Raw genomic sequence first — 25,057 nt, 5'->3', positions numbered from 1 at the left:
ACCCAAGGACAATCCATTTCCACGATTAGGGAGAAAGGACAGTGACAGAAGTTTGACATTTTCACCCTTGTAAATGTTTCCTATCCAGTTGTCAAATCCTTTTCTTTGAGTGGCTCTTCTGGATTTGGGGGGGAGGGCATGGTGACCTCTCCAGCTCTCATAAGCAAAGGGTGTTTGGTGTGAGGATAAGACAGAGCTACTAACTTAGGGTGGTAGCATCATCTGACCCCATTGGCACTGACTTTAGTAAATATCTTGAAATAAATGTATTGAAAGTATAAACATGTATACCCTATCTTCGGTTCCTCTGGGAAGACTGTGTGCTAGGCACATAAGCATACTCACTCATACATTTCTATGGAGTCTTCTGCTTCGGTGACATAGTTACTAGGGATGTAGCCTTCCTGTCTGTAGAGGAGACAATTTGTTAGATCATCCAGCACTTCTCATCCTTGGGGGTGGAGACAGATTCATAGGCCTGCATCTCTGAGCTCAGAACCAATCTCAAATGGAGATCTATAAGCCACGCCCCTCCCTCAAAGAAGACCATGTCACTGATGCATGGCTAGGCCAGTGAAGCGTGTAGCTTCTGCGCATGTGGCACTGATTACATGTGCATGACAACATATGGGCCAGACCCTACTGGCTCAGAGATGTGGCCACGAGGAGAGCACTCTGGGAAATATTTGGCAGGACAGCATATTCCCTTTGGGGTGGGAAAAACAATTGCTGATTGGGATACTGAGTAGGGGAATTACGCTGCATGCTTCTGCACACGTGTGGAGAGGGTGGGCAGAAAGTTCCAGAAGAGCTGGAGTGGACTCACCCATTTTTATCCCGCGCTCTCCACCAGGGTAAGTTGCTCTCCTCCAGGATAAAATACTCGTCACCCTTTCGTAGCTGCAGATCATTTGCATTCATTGGCATGTAATCATAAAGGGCTACAACCTTTTTCAGCTCACTCGCAGAGACAGGTGCTGCTGTTGGCTCAGGGGGCAGTGGCTTTTTCAAGATCTGTGTTGTTGGGGAAAAAAGTAGGGGTGTTTGGCTAGATATCAAGCACCCTCCTCTTCTCCCCCAACTCTCTGGCTTACTAGAGACACCAGTCTAACCTAAATCAGGCATTAAAAAAAAAAAAAGGTTTATTCAGCATTCATTCAACGATTCTCAAGTATCTATGCTGGGCTCTCAGCCTGGAGTGCACATCCGAATCATCTAGAGAGCGGTTAACAATCCCAGGCAGTTTCCTATACCAGTTATGTCAAAATCTCTGGGGGTGGGGCCCAAGCATCAATATTTTTAAAGCTTCCTGGACAAAAACCATGAACAGCCACGATCAGGAAACCTTGGCACTAAACTAGTACATGGATCTACTAAGTGGCTCTGAATCTTGGTTTCCTTGTTTTAAAATGAGCATAATAACGCCTGCTTACTTACAAAATATGAGAAAGTGCTCTTTAGACTTCAAAAAGTAACCAAAAAAAATCAATTTTTAAAATACTATATTAGTGGTAGAATCAAGTATTGGATATATGGGTGTTTACTGTGAAATTCTTACAACTTTGTATTTGAAAATATTTTTCATTTTAAAAAACCCGGTCTTTGTTTCATTTTAAACAGGTGATTGGATTAAATTGTTGCCAAGAACTTCCTAATAGCCCTCTATCTTACCGCTGAAGAGTGGTAAGATTTGTCCTTTTTAGGACAAATCCCATTTCTCCACAAGAACACCAATGAACACTGCCAAGTCCCATGGGAGTTCTGAGACTGGTGTGTTTTCAGGGTGTGACTGGAAGGTTCTTTCTTTTTTTTTTTAATTTCTATTTTTTTTAAGATTGTATTTATTTGACAGAGAGAGACACAGCAAGAGAGGGAACACAAGCAGGGGGAGTGGGAGAGGGAGACGCAGGCTTCCCGCAGAGCAGGGAGCCCGATGCGGGGCTCGATCCCAGGACCCTGGGATCGTGACCTGAGCCGAAGGCAGACGCTTAACAACTGAGCCACCCAGGCGCCCCTCTTTTTTTTTTTTAATTTAAATTTTATTTTTTAAGTAATCTCTCTGCCCAACATGGGGCTTGAACTCACAACCCCAAGATCAAGAGTCACACGCTCTACTGACTGAGCCAGCCAAGCACCCGTGTAAGTTTCTATTTAAGTAGTATCTGCACCAATTTTCCTGTATACCTGGTCCTCCTCCGGCGTGGGAGGAAGGGGCTTTTTTGTCTTTCTGTGCGAACTCCCAGGTTTTAAGCCTGCAAAGTAAGAAACCAGTGTTGATATAGAATGCATCTTAGGAAAGGGCCCAGGGACAGGTTTGATCAGGGGCTTAGCTTTTGTATACAGTGCCTTTAGGAAAGTTAGGAAAAGTCTGAGTGCATACAGCCCTGTGCCAAGTCACATGGTTTGGAGAGCAGAGCGCCAGTGGGATGTCAGCCCCAACCTATCCCCTTCCCCAGGCCCCTTTGTGCATTGGCCAACCCTTTAAAGAGTGACCGATAGAATCAAAAGAGGGAGAAATTATACTGATCAGATCTCTTACTTCCATTCCTGTTCTCCAAAATTTGGCAGCCCATCGCGTTTTTGGCTGTCTGAGAGCAGCAGAGATACTGCCCATCGATCCAGAAGCAAGGGTGGTATTTCTGTACCAGATCACTGTTGTACCGGATGACTGTAGCAGGGAGAAAAGAGAGAAAGAGATCACATCTGACATTCTGAAGAATCCACCATTTGCATGTTTTCCTCTTTGACTAAGGTTAGTGGTGAGCTTCGAACAACTGCCCCTTCCTCTCCCACCCGAAGAAAGCAGGCGACAGAACCAGTTAGCTCACATCCCTGGCCCTGGGAAGTTCTTGTGCAGTTCTCTGCAGTGGGCTGTCATGATGACTATCTCCTGACTACCAAGATAAGCATATCTGAGGGCGCCTGGGTGGCTCAGTTGGTTAAGCGACTGCCTTCGGCTCAGGTCATGATCCTGGAGTCCCTGGATCGAGTCCCGCATCGGGCTCCCTGCTCGGCGGGGAGTCTGCTTCTCCCTCTGACCCTCCCCCCTCTCATGTGCTTGCTCTCTCTCATTCTCTCTCTCTCAAATAAATAAATAAAAAATCTTTAAAAAAAAAAAAAAAAAAGATAAGCATATCTGATGTCGCCAGAGCCCAAGAGAAAAAAAAAAAAAAAAAAAAAAAAATATATATATATATATATATATATATATAGAATAGTCTGTTTTCCCAGTAACCATTTCAATCTTCTTGTAAGGCAAAGTGTTGATTATGGTGTTCTTTCCCAGATACAGGAAACAATGTGCCCAAGCCAAACTCTCACTCCAGTTCTCAGCACACCAATGTCCCAGCTACCTGAGTGATCTTTTAGAGATATTTGCTTTCGTGAGAATGTCTGCGTCAGGCTTTCAGTGTTGAGAGAATAGTCAACAGAATGGCACTCAGGAGCAAATGAAGTGATTCTGCTTCTAGCATAAACATGGTTCCATTCTTCCTAGGGCCTCTGAGGTGGGTTGAGCTCATTGTGGGAGATGAACACAGCACCTCCATTTCCTTCACAGAGTCATGAGGCTCAAACGGTCTCCCAGAAGCCAGAGTACTTTGTAAAGAATAGAGTGGTTTGCAGATAGGAGGAATTGGTATCACTTGTTTTAATACTGTGGCATCTCAAGAATCTTAGCACGAACTCAATTAGACAAGTCATCCTGGGATCGTGTTGTCAGATAACAGAGAAGCAAAGACAACTGAAATAACTGACAACAGCTAGCATTGGGGCAAAAAGACCTCAACCAGTCTAAGAATATGCACATTTGAGGGGCACCTGGGTGGCTCAATCCGTTACGCATCAGCCTTTTGGCTCAGATCATGATCCCAGAGTCCTGAGGTCGGGCTCCTTGCTCAGTGGGGAGTCTGCTTCTCCCTCTCTCTCTGCCCCTCCCCCCGCTCATGCTCCCTCTCTCTCTCTCTCTCTCAAATAAATAAATAAAAAATCTTTAAAAAAAAGGAATGTACCTACACATTTCAGTGTTTACTGTTAAGAGGAAGCCCACATAACTTTTTTAAAAGATAAAAACAAGGCACAACTTTCCTCTATAGAGACCAACTCAAGTTCTTAAGAGCTTGCTAGTCACACTCCATTCACTTAAGACTTTGGGGGAAGCCTAGAAGCTTCTGGTGGCCAGGTGCATTTTACAGGCAAATGAACAAAAGTGCTGTTTTTTTTTTTTAAAGTGCTATTTTGATGCTTTTCTAAACATGGATTTGAAGACTTCTAACCACTAGTCCCCTGCCCACCCTAACCCCTTACTTTCTCAGCATTCCCCTTCACCATCATACCAAGCACAGGGTGGTAGGAGCTATTCAGATGGAGGTACAAGCTATAAGGGGCTGCACTGTCTGTAGAGAATTTTATTTTATTTTATTTTAAAGATTTTAAAGATTTTTATTTATTTATTTGAGAGAGAGAGTGAGAGAGAGCATGAGGGGGGGAGGGGCAGTGGGAGAGGGAGAAGCAGACTCTCTGCTGAGCATGGAGCCTGATGACAAGGGGCTCCACATGGGGCTTGATCCCAGATTCCAGGAACCTGAAGGCAGACACTTAACCGACTGAGCCGTCTATAGAGGCGCCCATCTATAGAGGATTTTAAAACAATAATAAAACCAACCAAAAGTCTGTCTTTTATTATTACCAGGCACTGGCAATTCTGAACAATGTTCCAGATACCAGCCAGGACTGATTGCTCTCCCTACCTCCACTTTCTGCCCCTCCTTCCCCTCACCATTATTCTTCACCCAGGGAATTTGAAGACCCTCCGGTGCAGGCCTAGACCCTGGTAGACCTGCCAAGAATTTTTAATCAACACCCGACTGCTCTGCTAAACTAAGCTATGCTAATATGCTAACGGGGGCACATAGTGCTTTCTGCCCTCTCTACCTCCAGCGGATCCTAAGGAGCTCACCCAATGTTCCCAAATACTGCCTGCCTCTTAAAAGACCCCGTGAAGATGACCCCCTTTCTTTTGTTGGCCAATTTGGTATTTCCAGAGCTGGTATTTCCAGCTACTTAGGAGAGAATCGCAGAAGTAGAGTGTCTGTTATGGACTAAATGTTTGTGTGTCCCCCCCGCCCCAAAATGCATATGATAAAGCCCTCAAGGTAATAGTATTAGGAGATGGAGACTTAGGGAGGTGATTAGGTCACAAGAGCAGAGCCCTCATGATGGGAGTAGTGCCTTTATAAGAAGAGACTTGAGAGAGATTCTCTCTGTCTCTCTTTGCCATATGAGAAAGGAGCCATTCTGCAAGCCAGGCAGATAGTTCTCACCAGAAACCAAATCCACTGGCACATTCATCTTGAACGCCCTGCTTCCAGAACTGTGATAAATCAATAGTTGTTGTTTAAGCCACCTGCTCTATGGTATTTTTTTTATTATTATTACAGCCCGAGCTGACCCACACAGTGTCCAAGGGAGAGGACCAGGAAAGACTACTGCACCAATGCATAGGGCCAGTCCTGTCTGGGAGGCACTAATGGTTGGTGCACACTCTCCAAGTCCTGGATGGCTGCTCTCTCATATTCATATTTATCAGGATAATATCTAAAACTCTGTTTCAGGCACGCATGAAGTATTCCTCCCTATATTGGTTGTTGGAGTTTTGCCAATGCCCCCTCTTTCTTTTGTTGTTGGTGAGCTCAGGCCTTTTGCTTATTTTTGACATTGCAATTAGGAGATGATCTACAGAGCTTGACCAAAGATTCTAAAGCGAATGCAGACACGTATCGGTGGTGCTATACCATTAAAGTGTGCACTGCCGTGTTCGGGGACATGGAAGAAGAGAGCCCACCGCAAAGGCCTCGGGGTGCAACCGTTGCATAGAAAGTGCCACTGAAAAAAGATGGCGGCTGGATATGGGGTACCTGAGGCCCTACTTTTATTTATTTTTATTTTTATTTTTTAAAAAATTTTAAAGATTTTATTTATTTAATTGGACAGAGACAGAGAGAGCACAAGCGGGGGGAGCGGCAGGCAGAGGGAGAGGGAGAAGCAGACTCCCCGCTGAGCAGGGAGCCCGATGCCGGACTTGATCCCAGGACCCTGGGATCATGACCTGAGCTGAAAGCAGCCGCTTCAGCGACTGAGCCACCCAGGTGTCCCGGGGCCTTACTTTTAAATTGAGGTATAACTTAGGGGCGCCTGGGTGGCTCGGTCGTTAAGCGTCTGCCTTCGGCTCAGGTCATGATCCCAGGGTCCTGGGATCGAGCCCCGCATCGGGCTCCCTGCTCCGCGGGAAGCCTGCTTCTCCGAACTCTCCCACTCCCCCTGCTTGTGTTCCCTCTCTCGCTGTGTCTCTCTCTGTCAAATAAATAAATAAAATCTTTAAAAAAAATAAATTGAGGTATCACTTACATATAATAAAGTGCGCGATCTGAGGCATACAACTAGCCACGTTTGTCGACAACCGTTTGACCACCACTCGGATCCAGCACCAGAGAAGACTCCCTCATGTACTTTCATAGCCAGTACCCCTGCAGAGGTAGCCAGGACCCTGATGAAGTCCCCTTCTCGTGCTAGTGATTTTTAGTTGGTGCATTTCATCCTACAGCGGGGTAACTTATCCCTAGAGTAGGATTCTGTGCCTGCTAGATTATTTCACAATTCGCATTGCCAGCACCTGGGGCTGTTCTGGGATTGTTAGGACTTGCCCCTAAATCTCCCAGCAACTGTGGGTATCTGTTGCAAGGTGCTTCCTTTCTGGGTCATGTGTGAGCCCAAGCAGGTTCAACAAGACATACACCCAGGTCTAGAACAACTGGAAATGAAATGCCTTCAGTAAAATGCCAGAAGAGAAGGCAGAATTGCACCTTAACCCACACTATCCATCCGCACTAATAACCCACTTGAAATGGTGGTGTTTTCTATTTGTTTTGGCTTTATTTTTACTGTTGTAATTTTACTTGCCCAGTGAACTTTAATACTAGTGCATAACCAGCCTTATAAGTTTGCCATTTGAGTCAGTAAACCAAGTTTACAAGCTGGATATTCTTATCCTCTGTCACTGCTCATACCTTGAATGTAGTGGGCACTCTAGAAGTATTTGCTAGGCTAATCTATGACTGGTTTTGAAATCAGTCGTTTAAGTGCAAAGGAGTTACTAACTTGCACATGTCACATTTTTTTTTTCCTTTTCTGGTTCTCCCTCAGTATGTCCCACCTTCCCCTATTTCCAAACTAAATCCTAGCTGTCCATCAACATGGAGCCCAACCACCCTTGGTGGTTGTTTACCCTTACAGAAAAATCTGTTAACACAACTATTGGTCCCTTTCTGTGTGCAAGGCACTGCATGAGGCACTGTGGAGAGAACCAAGGAAGTGCAAATATACATGCCCTCTGTGTGCTCGTTTTGTCCCCCTAGGGCTAAAGCAAGCCTCTTACCTCAAAACATGCCAAGAACTGGCTTTGTGGTACAAGATATCACTGATTTGCAATCTCAACATGGCCTTACTCTAGAATAGCTTGCAGCCAACTACAGGTGTAATTTCTGGACTTGAGACCAAAGCAGCATGACACTATGCAATAAGCTTAGGCTCTGGAGTCCTACAGACATAGGGATCTGGCAAAGATCCAGGCTTCACCTCTCAGCGTGCCCATGAGTGTGACCATGAGCGGGTTACTGAACCTCTTGGAACCTCAGTTCCCTCATCTGTAAATAGGGGAATGATACATACTTCATAAGCTTATCGTGAGGATTAAAAACTGGTACATTCGAAACACTTGGCACAGAGCCTGGAACATACCGAGTGCTCATTCAGTGTTAGCTATTACCATTGTTTTTACCCCAAGGTTGCTGTGAGAATTAAATGAGATAATAAACATAAGGTATCTAGCTCGTTGTCTGGCACATAGCAAGAATTCAATAAATGACCCCTTTCTTCCTCTCTCCTCTCCTCTTTCAGCTTGAAAGATTTGGTGATTTTTATTTTGGCCAATCAGACTTGCACTCAAGGGAGTGAATAAGGGTGGTACAGTGAGCCACCGAATATCAGAATCTAAATGTTAAGACAAAGGGCTGTCATGCAATAACCCAACCATGCTGTTATCAGTCTGCCATCCTTCCTGTTTCTCTAGGCAGCCTTTCCTGATGTCAACTCAACCAGTTAATCTCTCAGTCACTTGACATGTGGCTATATATACACACAAATAGGTCTGCATGCATCCTGTGCTGCAAGCCTTTAGAGTTCAAGTTTATCTGAGCACATTGTATGGTCTATGTCAGCTGCTGAAACTGTTCAAGTTTAAGTCCTCACAAAACAGGGAACATGAACTAGTTCCTTAGAAAATATTTACCCATAATGAAAAGATGTACAGTGCTTTCCTGTACAGTGTTTCAGAGTTTTCTACGTGCTTTCACATACATTACCTCATTGGATCGTTAGGACAGCCCTGGAGGTAGGTGTGGCAGGCATCATTATTATTTCTATTTCAGAAGAAAACGCTAAGCCTCAGAAGAATCTTGTTAGCCTACTTGCCAGAGGTCACCCAGCTTATTTGTGGTAGAAGAGGGCTTGGAAGAAGCTTCTCCACACTGACTTCAAGCACTCTCATGATCATCTAATTTTTGGAACTAGGTATTTTATACTTACGAGTTGAAATATTGCAATGACCATTGAATAACCCAACACACCACCCTTGTAATTGGTGTAAAGAGTGGGACTGTTTTATAGATAGGGAAATAGAGGTGCCTACAATTGCAGAATTGCACCAGAGAGATCGTGGTGGAACTGGGTTGAAACTCTTAGTCTAGCACGTTATCTCTTATTCATATAATGGAATATGAAACTCAATCGTATCACTAACATTAGAGAAAATGCAATCTATCATCCTTCCTCCTTGTCGTCCTCCTCCCCGCCCTCCTCTCGTTCCTTCCTTCCCTTCTACCTCTGCTCTTTCTTCTCACCTCCCTCCTTCCATCCATTCTTCTTTTCCCTCTCCTTTTCTCCCTTCCTCCCTCCATCTCTCTCTCTCCTTCCTTTCTTCTCTCTCTCTTTTTCTCCCTCCCCACTTTCTTCCCTTCTTTCTTTGGAAACTAGTTTATTTTCCAAATAATTCTCACCATTTTTGAGTTGGTGAATCCAACGCTTTCTCAGTTCTTCAGTTGGGGAGAAGACATAAAGAGGTCCTTCATCATACACAACCTGAAGCAATGGACACACAGACTTCAGCAGTTAGGATTCAGAAAAAAGGAGAAAGTCTTCGAAGGAACTAATCTTCAGCTACAACGTTGTATATTCATAGTGGAAAACAAAGAAAGGTAGGGTCTTCCGTTGGCGGTGGAGCTGGGGTCATGTGAACTATCTGAAAAATTCCTGAACAATTCACATCCAGGGTTGTAGGACTTGGAAGCACTTAGCTTTTTAGATAGTCCTAGATCCTCTTGACTTGTGTTTCAATTTGTGTGTAAACTTAGTTCATAATATTTCCCCCAGCCTTGGTGGAGACAGGATTTGTGTTTATTCAACAAAGAATATTTTATGATCTTATTAAACCTTGAGTTTGTGTAGAAGAGAAACTGAAGTAATGATTTGTATAACTTAAGTCTTGTTTAGTACATATGGATTATTCACTTGGATAATATGAAGCAAAATTTTAACTCATGGCTAATTTTTCTCCTACTGCCTAGTGGCCTCCCCTTGCCAAAATTAACCAAGTTTGGAACCACGAAAGAGTAAAGTATATATTTACTTCAAAAAAAGTAAAGTATATTTTAAGCATTGTCATCAGATCAAACAGGCAGTATTTTTTGAACACTTTACATGTACAAGGCATTGTGTTAGGTGTTCCGGAGGTGCGTGAGACATGTGGTTCCAATCCTCACAGACTTAACAGACATTACATAGTGGATTCTGAAATCAAATGTAAACTAATTTGAATTATCTGTTATTTAGCATTACCCACTAGCCCAGCCAAACAACATCATCTGGTTGAAAGACAATAGTAAAAACTATGTCTAAAACACTCCTCCTTCACAGGTTTTGTGAACTTTGATACAGTCAGGGACATGAGCAAGATCCTTGCACATTTTTCTTTTTGCTTGTTAGTTTTGCTGTGCTCATAAATCCATGACAGAAAGCCCCCTCCCCTGAGACTTTCCACTTCCTTTTCTGGCTTTCACTGTTTGCAGAGGCTGCTATATTCACAACATGTGACCTACAGAGTTTTCAGGACACAAGCAAACCACGTTGAAGACTGAATCTGAAGCTCTTGCTCTCCTTCATGGATTACAATACATCTTTGAAACAGATGTCTATGTGGCTCTTCAGTTATTTCAGACTAGAATAGAATTTAGGTTTATGTGTAAGTCTAATAAGCCTTCCCCATACCGAACTTCCTAATAACTACTCCTTCCCTCCCCTTTTCTGTCTTTTCAACCCACATGACCACCATTAGACAGATAGGCAGAACCAGAAGGAAGTGAAATGGTCACTCAACAGAGCATCTTTCTCAATGCAGTTACTATAGACAAGACACACCATAATAGAGTTACTGCCATTATGGATTCGCTTTGAGGTGTAGGGACTAAAAGGTACTATGTTAAATTGGGAAAATAGAAAAGCTAACACTCTTAGCCCATGTCAGTCTCATTTCTCACTTCAGCTTCCTTGTCCACCTCAAATTCTGTTCACTGGGACCAAGTATTCTTCACTGTGCCCTGCACCCCAACTCTAATTATTACATTACAGGGACTTTTGAGAGCTGATGAGAGAAAATACCTTACCTGGAAGGGGTAAGGGAACCTTTCAATGATTGAAATCTGCTCCATTTCACTGGACTCTTCACCCCTTCTCTGCAATGAAAGATGAAAGCATATGCCGCTGTAGAAAACAGTGTGGAGATTCCTCAAAAAGTTACAAATAGAGCTACCTTACAACCCAGCAATCTCACTACTGGGTATTTACCCCAAAGAATACAAAAACACTAATTTGAAGGGATATGTGCACCCCAATATTTACAGGAACATTACTTACAATAGCCGAGATATGGAAGCAGCCCAAGTGTCCATCAATTAATGAATGGATAAAGAAGATGCGGTATATGTATACAATGGAATGTTATTTAGCCATTAAAAAGAATGAAATCTTGCCATTTGCGATGACATGGATGGAGCTAGAAAGTATCATGCTAAGCGAAGTAAGTCAGACAGAGAAAGACAAATACCATGTGATTTCACTCACATATGGAATTTAAGAAACAAAACAAACAAGCAAAGGAAAAAAATGAGAGAGTCAAAGCAAGAATCAGATTTTTGAGTATAGAGAACAAGCTGATGGTTACCAGAGGGGAGGTGGGTTGGGGATTGGGTGATGGGAATTAAGGAGTGCACTTGGGATGAGTGCTAGGTGATGTATGGAAGTGTTGAATTACTATATTGTACACCTGAAACTAATATAACACTGCATGTTAACAAACTAGAATTAAAATAAAAACTTAAAAAAAGAAAGCCTAGTTATTGGTTGATGCATTGTTCTTTTTTTGGATTTCCTTAGGTACTGGGAGTCTTTTGCAGTCACTCCAGAACAATTTCCTGCATAGACAATGCTAATGATTACAGATTGCTTCCTTTAACCCAGTAGGGACACATATCCATAGGATCCAGCACATACATGTTCAAAAAAACCTCAGGCATTTCAAACCATCGAGGAAAGGGAGGTTACTCAATCAGTGGTGGTGGGACAAATATTTAACCACTAATTTGGGTGTGGGGGGGACAGTTAGGTGGCTATTTCACGCCATACATCAAAGTAAATTCTGGATGGATTCAAAAGCTTAAAAAAAATGGAACTATGAGTTGACAGAGAAAAAACACAAGTGACTGTATATATAATCTTATGGGAGACAAGACTTCCCACTAAACGCTAGAAGTTAGACTCATTAAGAAAAAGATGAACTAATTTGATGACATAGCTTTTAAGACCCAGAATGGTAAAAATGAGCAAGTAAAAAAACACCATAAACAAAGTTCAAAGATAAACAAAAAACTGGGGAAAATATTTTCAACATGTATTACAGTTAAGGATTGATACTCATAATATATCAAGATCTCTTAAAAAGTACTAGCAGTAAGGTAAACATTTCAATGGAAAAAATGGGCAAAAAAATGAACAGGCAATTCAAAAACAGAAAAATGTAAATGAACCGTAAGACATATAAACGTTCAACCTTATGAGTAACAAAAAATTGAAAAATAAGTCAGCAATGAAATACCACTTTTCTTGGCTGTCAAATTAACAAACATTTAAAGTATCTGGTATTGGAAAGAATGTAGAGAAATAGAGATACTCTCATACATAGCTTGTAGGAGTATATGAAATTTAAATTACACTGCTAGAAAATAAAATAGAATAAAAAGATAAACATAACAAAATTGTGCAGATTTAATAAAGAGAAGAACAACATTTTACTTCTAGGAAGTTATTATAAGGAAAAGAATAGCAAAAGTTCATAAAGGTGTATGCAAGGATGTTCTCAACATAGTTATAATATCAAGTTGGAAACAAATGTGTAGTAATAGGAGATTGGTTGAACAAATTGGAATATATTCATAATAGAGACTACCACACAGCCATTAAAATCATGTTATTAAAGAGTATCTATTGTCATGGGAAAAGTTTCCATATATTGTTAAATTGAAAAATTAGATTACAAAGCAAGATGTGTAGTATGATTCTATGTTTTATTTTTTATTTTTTTTTAAGATTTTATTTATTTATTTGACAGAGAGATAGAGAGCACAAGCAGGCAGAGTGGCAGGCAGAGGGAGAGGGAGAAGCAGACTCCCTGCCGAGCAGGGAGCCCGATGGCGGGGCTCTATCCCAGAACTCTGGGACCATGACCTGAGCCGAAGGCAGACGCTTAACCGACTGAGCCACCCAGGCGCCCCTGATTCTATGTTTTAAATATATAACATAGGGGCGCCTGGCACACTCAGTCGGAAGAGCACATGACTCTTGATCTCAGGGTCCTGAGTTTGAGTCCTACACTGGGTGTAGAGATACTTAAATAAATAACATTTTTAAGGATTTATTTCTTTATTTTAGAGAGAGAGGAAGAGAGAGTGCGAGTGGGGGGAGGGGTAGAGGGAGAGAATCTTCAAGCAGACTCCCCGCTGGGCACACAGGGCTGGATCCCAGGACCCATGAGATCATGGCCAGAGCCAAAACCAAGAGTTGGATACTTAACCAACTGAGCCACCTAGGTGCCCCTTAAATAAATAAACTTTACAAAAATAAATATATAATATACATATTAGTGTGAATATATGTGTTGCTAGTGGAGAAAAACATCTATAAGTCTGTGTACCAACATATAATAGTTATTTTAGCTGAATAATAGGATTATGCATGATTTTATCTTCTTTATTGTGCTTTTTTGTATTTTCTAGAGTTTCTATAATAAGTACCCACTACTTTTGTAATTAGGACAAAAATAATAAATGATATTTAAAAAAAAAACTCAACTCAGAAATCCATAGGTGTTATGCCTTGGAGAGGCCCTGGGAAATGAGCGGAGAGAATAAAGAGTGAGTTGTTAAAGAATCTCACTACTCAGAGCCCTAGGATTCTGGCTTTCAGACTAACTCAAGCCTATAGATCTGATCCTGGTGTCTGAGAGAGTAAAACCAATCATCTCTGATCAGTTTGAAAATTTCATATATTGGGGCTCCTGGCTGGCTAAGGCAGTGGAGCATGCGACTCTTGAGCTCAGGGTTGTGAGGTTGAGCTCCACGTTGGTTGTAGAGATTCCTTTAAAAAAAATAATAAAATCCTTAAAAAAAAAAAGAAAATTTGATATGTCATCGTAAAATTCGTGTTAAGACGTTTTCAAGGTTAGGTGAGTTGTTCTGCATCTGGGGGAAGAATGCTGAGACTCAGTATAACCAATAACAGAGTGAAGAATTTTGTAAGGGAGCTCTAACACATTGCACAGCATTACTGATTTACAGAGAGTTGAAGTGTTCCAAGTTTCTTAACCACCCCATCCCTGCTCTGACAATGGTCTCTACTTACTAGAATCTGTCTTTCAGGGGGAGGATTTTTTTCAGGAACCACTGTTTCAACACAGGTGATCTTCTCAACATCTATCGAACCCTTCTTACTGCCTCTTCTCTGAGAAAGAGAATGAGGAAGAAAATGGAGAAAGATTAGGAGTGATTAAGCAACCAGATGATTAGATTTTGTTATCTAATCATTCAACATAGTGAGGTGACACCCACACTTTATCCATCAGGACCTGTCATTTTGAAAAACAAACAAAACAAACAACTTCCAGATCTATTAATTTAAACTTTTTTGACTACCAGATAGAGGGCAAATATTATAGAAGAGTGGATGACTGTGTGTGCCTTTACCATAAAAAATAAAGAATAATTTTCAAGACTTGGATTTCCTTCTCAACAACATTTAATGAATGACCACCTACTGCAAGATTCCATGGTAAGGCTCCCCCCATGGTTTCTTAGCACCTTTGAATTTTTGCGCCAGCATGGTTGCGGTTAGTTCTAGACTAGGAAACATCTTCCTGAGTTTGCAATATACCTAGGTCCCTACCACCTCCCTCCTCCGACCAAAAAAGTATCTACCTCCTCAAGGAAGATCTAAGGCCAAGTCCTTGATAGTCAGGTTTCACAGCAGAGAAACTTACCCCACGTTCAAAGTCATACTCATAGTAGGAAAGTTTGTGCGCAGTCAAGAGAAAGAGGCGCTTCTTGAAGTTTAAAGGCGATGTCTTCTTTTTCTGTTGGGATCGCTTCAGAAAGATGCTCTCCAGTATCACTGTAGCCATGGCTTCTTCTTTCCGGAGCTCACTGGTGTGCTATTGATAATGAGAGTTCTTGAGGACCCAGCACATTAATCCTCATCCCTCCTGGTTTCCCCTCAGCCTAGCCACCTAGTTTCAAATGGAACAGAATCGTGCAAAGCTAACGAAGAGCCTTCTTCCTACCTTGACATCCTCCTTCCACAGCCTCCATCTTCTGCCAGTTTTCAGGTGTAATGGATGCGCATTGAATAGGGAGGACGGGTTCAGCGTGAGTTCACATACACTGGTTTTTTGTATAAGGCCATGGAATGCTCTGGATGTCAAATGACATGTACCTGTGTGCTTGGTAATGTCTGGAGGCCACTTTATACTAACCACCCTTTTATGATACGTGCAGAATCTGTGAACAGCAGAAGTCTCTGTGCAGCTGTTGACTCTGATATCCCCAGAAGGGATAATGCAGGTGTCAGAACTCCACTGAGGCAGATATTGGACTTTCAGTTCCCAGTTTCCTAGACAGTGAGTGCAATTTTCTCAAACATTGTCCCTCTGGGGTCTGCTAACCAAGGGGTCTAATAAGGATATGGAGGCTGCACCTGCAGTTATGGACGTATACTAACTGCCGCCCAACCGATTTGGCCCATCAACCATTGGCTGAGCTACAAAGGATAGATGCTTTGTTCTGAAATTGCAAAAGTAATTTTGGGGGAGGGAGTTGTTGTTGTTGTTGTTTTTGGTTTTTCCCCTCCTTTTTTTCTTACATTGGTTCTCTTAGACATTGTCGTACAAAAGTGATGCAACTGTCTTACTCATGGATACCGTCTCTGGTTATTTACGAAAAGTCACTTGTTTACCCTCTCCAAATTTACAGTACTCTCGAAAGATTCAGTTTAGGTGACTGAAGTACAGAAATGCAAAGAGAGTTACGAAAAATCACCGTTGGCTTTTTTTATTCACGCAAAAACACACTTCATATTAGTTATTCACTGAAAGTTGATGCACAATTGCATATTACTAATTCCAAACCTTCCTTAGAAAGATGAAGTGAAAATATAAATACTGTCACAAAATGGGGAGCTAAATAAGTACTGAAAAAAAATCACCAGCTCCCCTCAAATTTTGTTACAGGTGGCTTTTTCTTAAGGGGGCATTGATGACATTTTGTAAAACTAAACTCCTTATGCTTTTGGTGGCACCGTGGATGCAGAATAAATAAAGTCAGCATCATTTTTCTACCTGCCAAGCACAGATTATTGCTCACACCAGGGACGCAAGGGAGCAATTTTTATCACAGTCTGAGGCTATCCGCACCGTTATTTTGCTCTTTCCTGTGGTGTAGAAAATTCTATTATCATACCGGGGAGACATTAAAAATAGGTTAAAGGAACACCAGGGATGTTCAGAATGATCACTTTGCCACTTATTCACCATGTCAATGCTACTCTCTTCTGGTGGTGGATTCATTCAGTGGTTTATAAATGATCTTTTGAGAAAAATTAGGCCAAGGAGCAAACCTTTTCCCACACCTTGCCACACAGTTCCCTGGCTCCCTGGTTTAAATGGTCTCTCACGGGAATGACAAACTGATAAGACTTTACAACCAGAGTACTTTCTAATGCTCAAACCCCACTGAGATTTCTGTCAACACTGAAATTATTCCATTATTCCGATGTAGTGGCAACCAAGTAATAATACTATATTCTCAAGAACTGTCAACTCATCAAGATCCTTGTAATAATATCACATTTTTTCCACAGTGAATTCCAATTAAGTACCTCTTCACAATCAAAAAGACTCAAATTAGAGGATAAAATAAAACCCTAATGAAAGTGAGTAGCATGAGCAGTAAATTGGATCAGAAGCCTCCCAACAAACTACATCCAGTTTTGCTTCTGTTAGCTGAATAAAGCATACCCATCATTTTACCTTTAGTTTTGTTGCAAGCTCTTGATGGACAGACACATTGCCTGCTCGGACCCAGCATCCGCTTCAGTCTTGGCCTCTGCTCTTACTTCCTATAAGATAGGTCCTTCTGGACACTGCCTCTGCTTTTTTTCTCCTTTAGAACAAATCCAGTTTGTACAAGAGGAAGCCTTCCTCCCTTTCAAGTGTCTGTTGGGTTAGGGTTCAGTGCTGGTCTAAGTATGAGGAAGTAAGCAAGCCTCTCACTAGCCATCACCCCTCTGAGCAAGGGGTGAAATGGCCTCTATTGCTAGATCATTGAGTTGGAGGATTACCAGGATTTCCAAGGTCTGGTTGCCCCTTCTTTGACTGCTTTCCCCTTAATTCCTTGTGATCCAGTCCAGACACACACAGCCTGAAAATGTGGTAGTTCTTCCTTAATCATCACTGATCCATCCAGCAATAATGTGAAAGGAGGTGCATCTGTCTTTATGTCTTCCTGAAGGTTGGCGTGTGATGGACACTCTGCGTTAGAGGGCAGTTGCAACTTCTTTGTGAAAGGTTCTAAATTTTTTTCTAACCATATCAGCAGCTGACAGTCAATTTGACCACAAAAGATGCACTGTGAGGGCTGACCCTCCACTTCACTCAGAGAGTGGGGGTGGGGGTGGAAACCGGAAGTGACATGAATGTTACACACACACACACACACACACACACTGTTGCTCATATAAAGAAAGAGGGGGAAAAATAATAGAAAAACACAGAGGTCTTCATTTAAAATACAGAATTCCAGCATTATAATGTTCTCTTTATTAAACTACAAATGCAAGGATTTTCATGTGGCCACCTTTTGCAGCCTCCCAGCTCCCTGTGGAGCAGCAGAATTCATAAAGAGGATGCTTGTGAGTAAGAGTTCAGCCATCTTACAAACTGCACTATGCCAAGGAATTGATACGAAAAGCACCTGCAGGATCAGTAAACTAGACCACCTTTGACCCTATCACTGCTCAAGCTAAGAGAAACACTATTAGGGACAACATCAGAGCAAAATTCAGAAAACTGCACAGCCTGCCTATGATTGGGAAGAGTCCCGGAGATGCTAGTTAGAAATAACCAGTCAGTCATAGTTCAAATAGCTACTTAGCCAGACTATCCAAGAAACATCATTCTCTCTTTATTTCTCCTTTAAAGCATTACTTAATTGCCCAGAAAGAGTCTGTCTATTCCCTTTTCTGCCCAGGGGAATGGAAGGAAACTCTTGTTTCTCTCAGTGCAGTCTACCCATCAGCCATTTTATACTCATTATTTCATTTATTTCTCTCAACACACAGCTGAGGAAAGTGAGACTCATGGAAGTTGTGTGACTTGCCCAACCTCATCCATCTGTGACTCGATAGCCCTTGCTTTTTCTGTGATACCTACCTCGTTGCCTCCCAGATATATATATATACATATACCCATCATTTTACCTTTAGTTTTTTATACCCTCCCAGATATATATATTTGCCTTCAATGAATTTTGATGCTATCCACCTCAGCATCCTGTCATCCCCCATGGCTATCATCAAAGAGCAGTTGGGACAGACCCCTCTGCATCTTCTAGGAACGTTTGGCAAAAGAGGAAATGGTGGTAAGCTCAGGGGATAAGAGAGAGTACAGGTACAGGATCCTGGAGCATTTTCCTCTGCAATAATCCTCCAAGCAAAAAAGGATGATTTAGTTCTGTTAATTGTCAACTGTGCTTGTTCCCACATGTGGACTCTTCCTAGTCCTGCCAGATTTTTTTACATTTTCCTTGAAATCTTCCACAAGGAGATCCCAACTGGTGTTACTTGCTGTTTTCTTTTCAGGATTTTTTCATTGTTGATGGGATAAAAGCACAAGATTAGATGGAATACCCACCCACTCTTATCCCTAGGGTTGTTATTGTATACTGTGAATACAAAGTTTTGATCGAATGTACTTTCTTTTACATTACAAAATGTTGAAAATAGTACAGAGAATAACACTACACTCAGGAACTCACCAAGCTCTATAAAATCCTAGCATTGTGCCATAATTGCTTCTGGTGTTTTTCAGAAATAAAATACTACCCATAGAGTCAAAACCTCCTTGTATACTCCTCTATAATCAATCCCCTCCTTCCTCAGAGGTTAACAATATCTTGAATTTGGAGTTTATCATTCCTAGACATGTTTTTATATTATTCCTGGATATGTAAATATCCATAAAAGGTATTTAGTATTGGTTTGCATGTTTTACATTTTTATATAAGTGGTACATATTCTTCAGCAACTTGCTTTTCTTCTCAGTATAATTTTTTTAAAAAGATTTATTTATTTATTTTAGAGAGAGAGAACTCGCTCCAGCACGAGTGGGGGGAGGGGCAGAGGGAGAGAGAATCCCAAGCCGACTCCCTGCTGAGTGCTGAGCCCCACATGGGGCTTGATCTCACCACCCATGAGATCGTGACCTGAGCCGAAATCACAAGATGGACGCTTACCCGACTGAGCCACCCAGGTGCCCCTCCCAGTATAATGGCTTATGATTTATTTATCTTGGTAGCTCTAGTTCATACATTTTGATCTATTTCTATATGCATAAACTATTCTGTATGATGAATTCATCACACTTTATTTGTCCACTCTCCTAGTGATGGATATTTAGATTGCTTGTTTTCAATTATAAACAATGCTGCCATGCACATCCTTGTACACATGATCATAGATTTCCACTCTCAGAATGAATTCTCAGTTACTCAGACAAAGTGGCAAACCCAGGTCTGGCTTATCTGTTGGCCTATGTGCTTTGTGTTATCCCTTGTTCCCGTTTTAGTCCTGTCTTCCTGAAGTTTTACTATGGAATCTGGTAGAATTATCAACTGTCTGAAATTAGAGTATGATGGGCTAAATTTACATTCCCAAAAATCTCTTTTCAGTCCCAAGAAGCATCTCTCAGGTTCCGATTGAGATTTTCACTGAGAATTCCCTGGCCTTGGAACCAGAAGAGAAGTCTTCTTTGGAATATAACCATAGCAACATAGAAACCTAATTACTCTTGCTAAGTTCCCAAAAAGCTCTATTCAGGCACCAGTGAAACCTAATTATTTGATAAGCTTCATGGTCAGCGTGACAGGTGACCAAATTTATGGTGAAGCCCTCCAGCCAAAATCAGTTTTCTGGCTGCATGTTAACCAGGACAATTCTCATCTCCTGCAGTCCTCTCCAAGAGGTCTCGGGTCTCTGGTTCTTCTTCAGCCTTTCATCATGCTAACATTGGACATGAGAGCCAGGTAGCTAATCCGAAGTTTGCACTCAGCATCAGATTGGTGGTAATACACCTCTGCTCCGAGGGTGACTCCTGGGGTGTCCGTCTTTCACTCTGGACTTGAGTGGCCCTTTGGCCTTCTTTTTCAGTTTAGTTTTTGTTTTCCCTGGTTTAAATAGTTGCTGTATTTTCTCTTTTGATATTAAAATAACACATGTTCATTATAAAAAATGTTTCAAGTACAGGAATATTAAAAAGAAAACATCAATTACAAGCTCATCATCCAAGGGCGTTAATATTGGGGCATATTACCTTCCATTTTTTCCTGTGCATTTCTCTTAGGTTTGAGATCATATTGCACATAGTATTTACAGTTGACTTGTATTTCTTAACATTATCTATCCATCCATCCACCCAACACACCTTTTCCCCAAAATATCTAAAGGTCTTGTTTAATGGTATTCCTGATTATTTTTCCATGATATTAGGATCTCTATATAAGCATCATTTACCAAGTCAGAAAGTGTGTGCATTCTGCATTTTGAAATATATTGACAAAGTAGTCTCCAGAAGCACTTTACCAATTTCCACTCCAGATAGCAGTTTTTGAGAGCCTGCTTTTCCCATTCCTTTATTTTCTGCTCCATTTCTAGTCAGTTTTTTTACTCTGCTTTTATTGCCGACTAGTCTGTTTTTTTCATTGAGCCAGTGAATTTCAGAAGAGTTTCATTCTTCTAGGGATGAGCTAATTGACTATAGTTTATTTTTTTTAGGGAAGCAAGGCAGTGAGATGAGCTTCTCCTTGAGGTTCAGATAAGCAACTTTAACTCTCAGGGCATCTGGTGATGCTTCTCAGAGAGAGTAAGAAGGAAAGCCTGGGATTAAGGCTTTTGTGTTTCAAACACCCTCTATCAGTGCACATGAACCTCTATAGAAACTGAAAGTCACACGTGGCCCATTTGTTTCAGGGTCCTCAGAGAAGTTCTCTCTCCCCCTCCCCTGATGGCTTCATTTGCATAACCAAGCAGCTTTGGAGTGAATTAGGTCAATGTCTTGTCTCTAGCTTCTTGTTGAGCACTGACTCACTGAAAATTCTAGCTCTCCCTTATTGCCAGGAGTTAGCAATCAGATCTCAGTATAGCATCTTTGGGCAAAAAGCAGCAGGTGTCTGCTTTGGATGACTCTTTGGAGAACATCCAAACTGGTTTTCAAAAGGCATATCTTCCCCTTATACCTAAGTCACTTCCTGGTATGGGTCTAGTCCACTGAAAGGAAAGTCTCTGTAGGAAATTTGCTCAAATGGAAATAGTAAATCATAGTGATGATAACTTAAAATTGCACCAAGACCCTTGAAGTGGATGGAAAATTGCACTGGTTCTCACCATACAGGGTTTACAAAGGGCTCCAGACAAACACATCACTAGCCATAAGCAACAATTTGGACTTTAACATAAACAGCCTAAACAGTTTGACTATAAAGAGGGTCAGAACAGAGCAAACAGGGCTAGCCTTCAGGGATACTGTTTTGGTTGAATGCTTTAGGTTCCACGAGTATTTGCATTTTGTGGCTTATCAGGAGGATGACATTGTTTTATCAAATAACTGAGGCTCCCGAGAGGCTATAGCACCCTTGTTTCAGGTGCTTGGCATGCAAAACGAAGGAAGGAGCAGACCTAGCACACAGCTAACGGCACAGGGGACAGTCCCTCAGCCTTATAGACCCCTGCCTCTAGGCTTTGCGGCTGTCCTGCCTCTGGAAACACACAACATGCCAGAGAGATTTTGAGCGTGGAGAACTGGATGATCAGGACTGGGCCAGGACGGGGGATGCCTGGGTGGCTCAGTCGGTTAAGCGTCTGCCTTTGGCTCAGGTCATGATCTCAGGGTCCTGGGATCCAGGCCTGCATCGAGCCCCACATAGAGCCCCAAATCGAGCCCTGAGCCCCACATCGAGCCCCGCATAGGGCTCTCTGCTCAGCTGGGAGCCTGCTTCTCCCTCTCCTGCTCCCCCTGCTTGTGCTCGCTCTCTCTGTCAAATAAATAAATAAAATCTTAAAAAAAAAAAAAAGGAAACTGGACCAGGATTCCATTTGGAGGTCTAATAGCTCATCCAAGGATGTCTTGATTAGGGCCACCAATCCCTTTTATTCTAAATGCCACACCATTTGCTCTAGGCAGACCCACTCAGGCAGAATAAAAATAACAGCAAACATGGAGATATTAGCGCTTACTATTGCCAGGCTTTAACTGTTTTCTATATATTAACACAGTTACTACTCACAACATTCCTGTGGGGAAGGTACTAGAAAAGTAGAGGGGAAGGAAAAAGGGAAAAGAACAGGGGAAGGAAAGGGCAAGAATAATCCAATGCAATTCAACAATTGTTTATTAAGCTCTGACTCTGTTCCAGGGGATGCGGTAATGAACAAGATAAAGGGGGGGGGGTATAAGAAGAGGGAATACAGGTAGATATAGGAGGAAGAGGAAAAGGAGGAAGAGGATGGAGAGGAGGAGGGAACGGAGAGGAGGAGAGAAGAGAAAAGGAGACGAGAAATGATGAAGACAAAAGAAAGCCGTGCACATGGCAGGCAACGGTAATAGGAAAAACCTTCCCCATGACCTCAGGGGTTGGCCACACTGTCTGGGCTGAGGCTGAGGCTGTTTTCTTCTGGCCCAGTCTTTTACCCACATTACCACGAGGTTGGCGCACACACAATCTTTCCAATAAGCCAGCTCCGCTCCCGGCAACATCAGCCCGATGCAGCCCCAGGCAGGTAGCTTACACCTAGGGTTACTTAGCCTGGGCTTTTCCCCAGTTTACAAAGGCTGAGGGCCTCTGGTGGCATGTGAGCTTTTACTGTCTTCTCGATCTGCCCCTTAGATTTTCTTCTTCTAAGGGCCTCTGGACACAAGTCAACCTTTCGGGTCTTCAGGCAGTATTTGACCAAATGGCCTATTTGTATCTTACTACCATCAACGAGATTCCTTTGCTGCCAAGTTTTGCAGGGGTGCCCCCTTCCAACATTTGCTACCTGTTCAGATGGTCACCTCATGTCCCACTTTGCTCTTCTTGTCTCCCCCCCTCCACAACCCGACTCAGAAGGAACCCTTACAGCCCCTTCTGATCATTGAGAAGGACTGCCAGGGCCTTGCGCTGATGACACTCCCACCCTCTGTCGGTCTCCTTAGCCAGCAGACTACTATATGGCACGAGCCATGCTTTCTCTCCGGCCTTCGGTTGGGGGGGAGGTGTCCCATGAAAAGTATTTGTGGCAGCTGCCCAGCCCCCGCCATGCCCCAGACCCACCTCAGTCCTGACTTAATGCAGGTAGCTTCCCAGATGCATTGAGCTGCCAGGACTTTGAAGGTGTGACTCGATCTCAGAAGACACTGGCCCTGGAGACATATTCTTACAGTCCAGAGAGGAAGGACAGTCTGAGCAAACCCCACCCTTTCACAGCCACTCAGTTCCCTTTTTTTGTTTCCTGACTTAAACCAATGTCTTTTTTTTTTCTTCTTCTCAGCAGCATGGTATCTGGTTCCCTGCTGCTGCCCCTATCCCCCCCAACCCCCAGCTGTCCCCGCCCTTCATTTGCTTGGGACCTCTGACACTGCTATCTTGAATGTGCTCTGAAAGAGCCCTGCTCAACATTACTGGGGCCACTGAGACTCTGGATGGGGCTGGGTTGAGCAGACAGGTCATCATGCCGACCTCCCCGAGGTAAAGGGACCACGTACCATAAAGAACTGTGGGGATAATCAGCAGAGAGTGGAGACTTACAGGAAGGACGGGAATTGCAGACATGCAAAGACAAAACAAAGGGTCTAATGAGGAAGAGCGTCTTTAGAGCCTCCTGTCCTTGAAGGCAGAGGAGATTGGGAGGGGGGGTGGTCACACCATTTAAGCTCGATAACAAAAGATGGAGAGTGCTCACAAAAGGGACCCCAAAGTGCAGAGCCTGTGAGAGGTAGAGACAAGACTTCCCCCTGCTGAGTCATTTTCTAAGAAAGCATTTTTTTTTTCCTACAGATAAAAATGTCTGAATGTAAGCCCACACAAAGACTTGTGCCCTTCCCCATTTTCTGTGGATGTTGATTTTCTCCCTTTCAGATTCTGCCTGAGGGAGTAACTCTTCGTGTATACCTTTCTCTTTAATTCTGTAAATCCGTGAACCCGACTAAACGTGTCACTCGAAGCCCGAATGTGTCCTCAACTACTTCCTCGCCTATGTTCTAGCCCCAGTGGTCTCTCAGAGGCTTCTCCTAGGACATGCAGCCAATGGTGTCCGCAGACCAGGATTGCCGCAGAGCGCCGGCTGACTGGGCTGCATGCCCACCTTGACACATCAGGCACGGCCATATTTGCTCCCCCCCCCAGGTGCTGGATCGAAATGTAGGAGCAGAGCACGGATCTCACTAGAAGTCTGTCAGAGTTTTTAAGGCAACAAGATTTTGTTAAAAAGCATTTTGTAGGAATGGCAGAGCGGGTAATCCTCACATCCGCACAAGAGAGATGGGCGGTAAGTGTTGCACAATCTCCCTATTTCATTGACAACATATATCGTTTTACTAGTCACCTCTGAACAGCTGCTCTAGTCGCCTGTCTGAGAGTCGGTCACAGACATTCTCCCTGCCTCCCCTTTTCTTCAGTCAGGTACTACCTGTTGTCACATCGCCTGTCCCTTCTCAAGATCCATGGGGGGGTGGAGACTGGAAATTAACAGGCATACAGTGGGGGATCTGGACAAGGGAGAGTGGGACAGGGGACAGGGTAAAATAAACCTAGGCACTTTTTTTTTTTTTTTTTTTACCATCTGCCCATGAGCACTTCCCTAACACACTTGTCTAGATGATTGAAGGGCTGCACCCAAATAGTGCAAATAAATGGCCTGGTGTCACCTCAAAAGACTCCCAAGGTAATATAAGTTTCTGTTTTCGGTGGTATCCTGTTCAACATTTTTACTAATGAACTTTGAGGAAGATACAGAAAGTAGCCTAGCTAATCTGCGAATGGTGCAAGGCTGTTGTGTGAGCTAGATTGGATGACGGAACCAGAGCAATCGGTTTGCAAAA

At 42.7% G+C, this 25,057-nt stretch overlaps 1 protein-coding gene across 2 annotated transcripts in view; it reads right to left on the bottom strand.

Annotated features, from left to right (window-relative positions):
• BTK (Bruton tyrosine kinase) overlaps positions 1 to 23,429 on the bottom strand; it is a 31,952-nt gene extending 8,523 nt beyond the window's left edge. The window contains exons 1-9 of one of the 2 annotated variants that reach the window (XM_036067141.2): positions 23,292 to 23,429; positions 14,696 to 14,866; positions 14,062 to 14,160; positions 10,773 to 10,841; positions 9,111 to 9,192; positions 2,540 to 2,668; positions 2,185 to 2,252; positions 827 to 1,014; positions 346 to 408 (exon numbers count right to left, since the gene is read on the bottom strand). In XM_036067141.2, the coding sequence (XP_035923034.1) occupies positions 346 to 408; positions 827 to 1,014; positions 2,185 to 2,252; positions 2,540 to 2,668; positions 9,111 to 9,192; positions 10,773 to 10,841; positions 14,062 to 14,160; positions 14,696 to 14,836 (839 nt within the window). In that variant the 5' untranslated portion in view covers positions 14,837 to 14,866; positions 23,292 to 23,429. Of the gene's footprint in view, positions 1 to 345; positions 409 to 826; positions 1,015 to 2,184; positions 2,253 to 2,539; positions 2,669 to 9,110; positions 9,193 to 10,772; positions 10,842 to 14,061; positions 14,161 to 14,695; positions 14,867 to 16,738; positions 17,240 to 23,291 lie in introns of those variants that run through there. The other variant, XM_036067142.2, reaches the window with a different exon arrangement.
• Between the last annotated feature and the right edge of the window lie 1,628 nt (positions 23,430 to 25,057).

The sequence above is a fragment of the Halichoerus grypus genome, chromosome X (genome assembly GCF_964656455.1).
Source record: "Halichoerus grypus chromosome X, mHalGry1.hap1.1, whole genome shotgun sequence".
Taxonomy (NCBI): domain Eukaryota; kingdom Metazoa; phylum Chordata; class Mammalia; order Carnivora; family Phocidae; genus Halichoerus; species Halichoerus grypus.
Note: the sequence above shows the minus strand (reverse complement) of the source record. Positions and strands in the feature narration are given on the sequence as shown.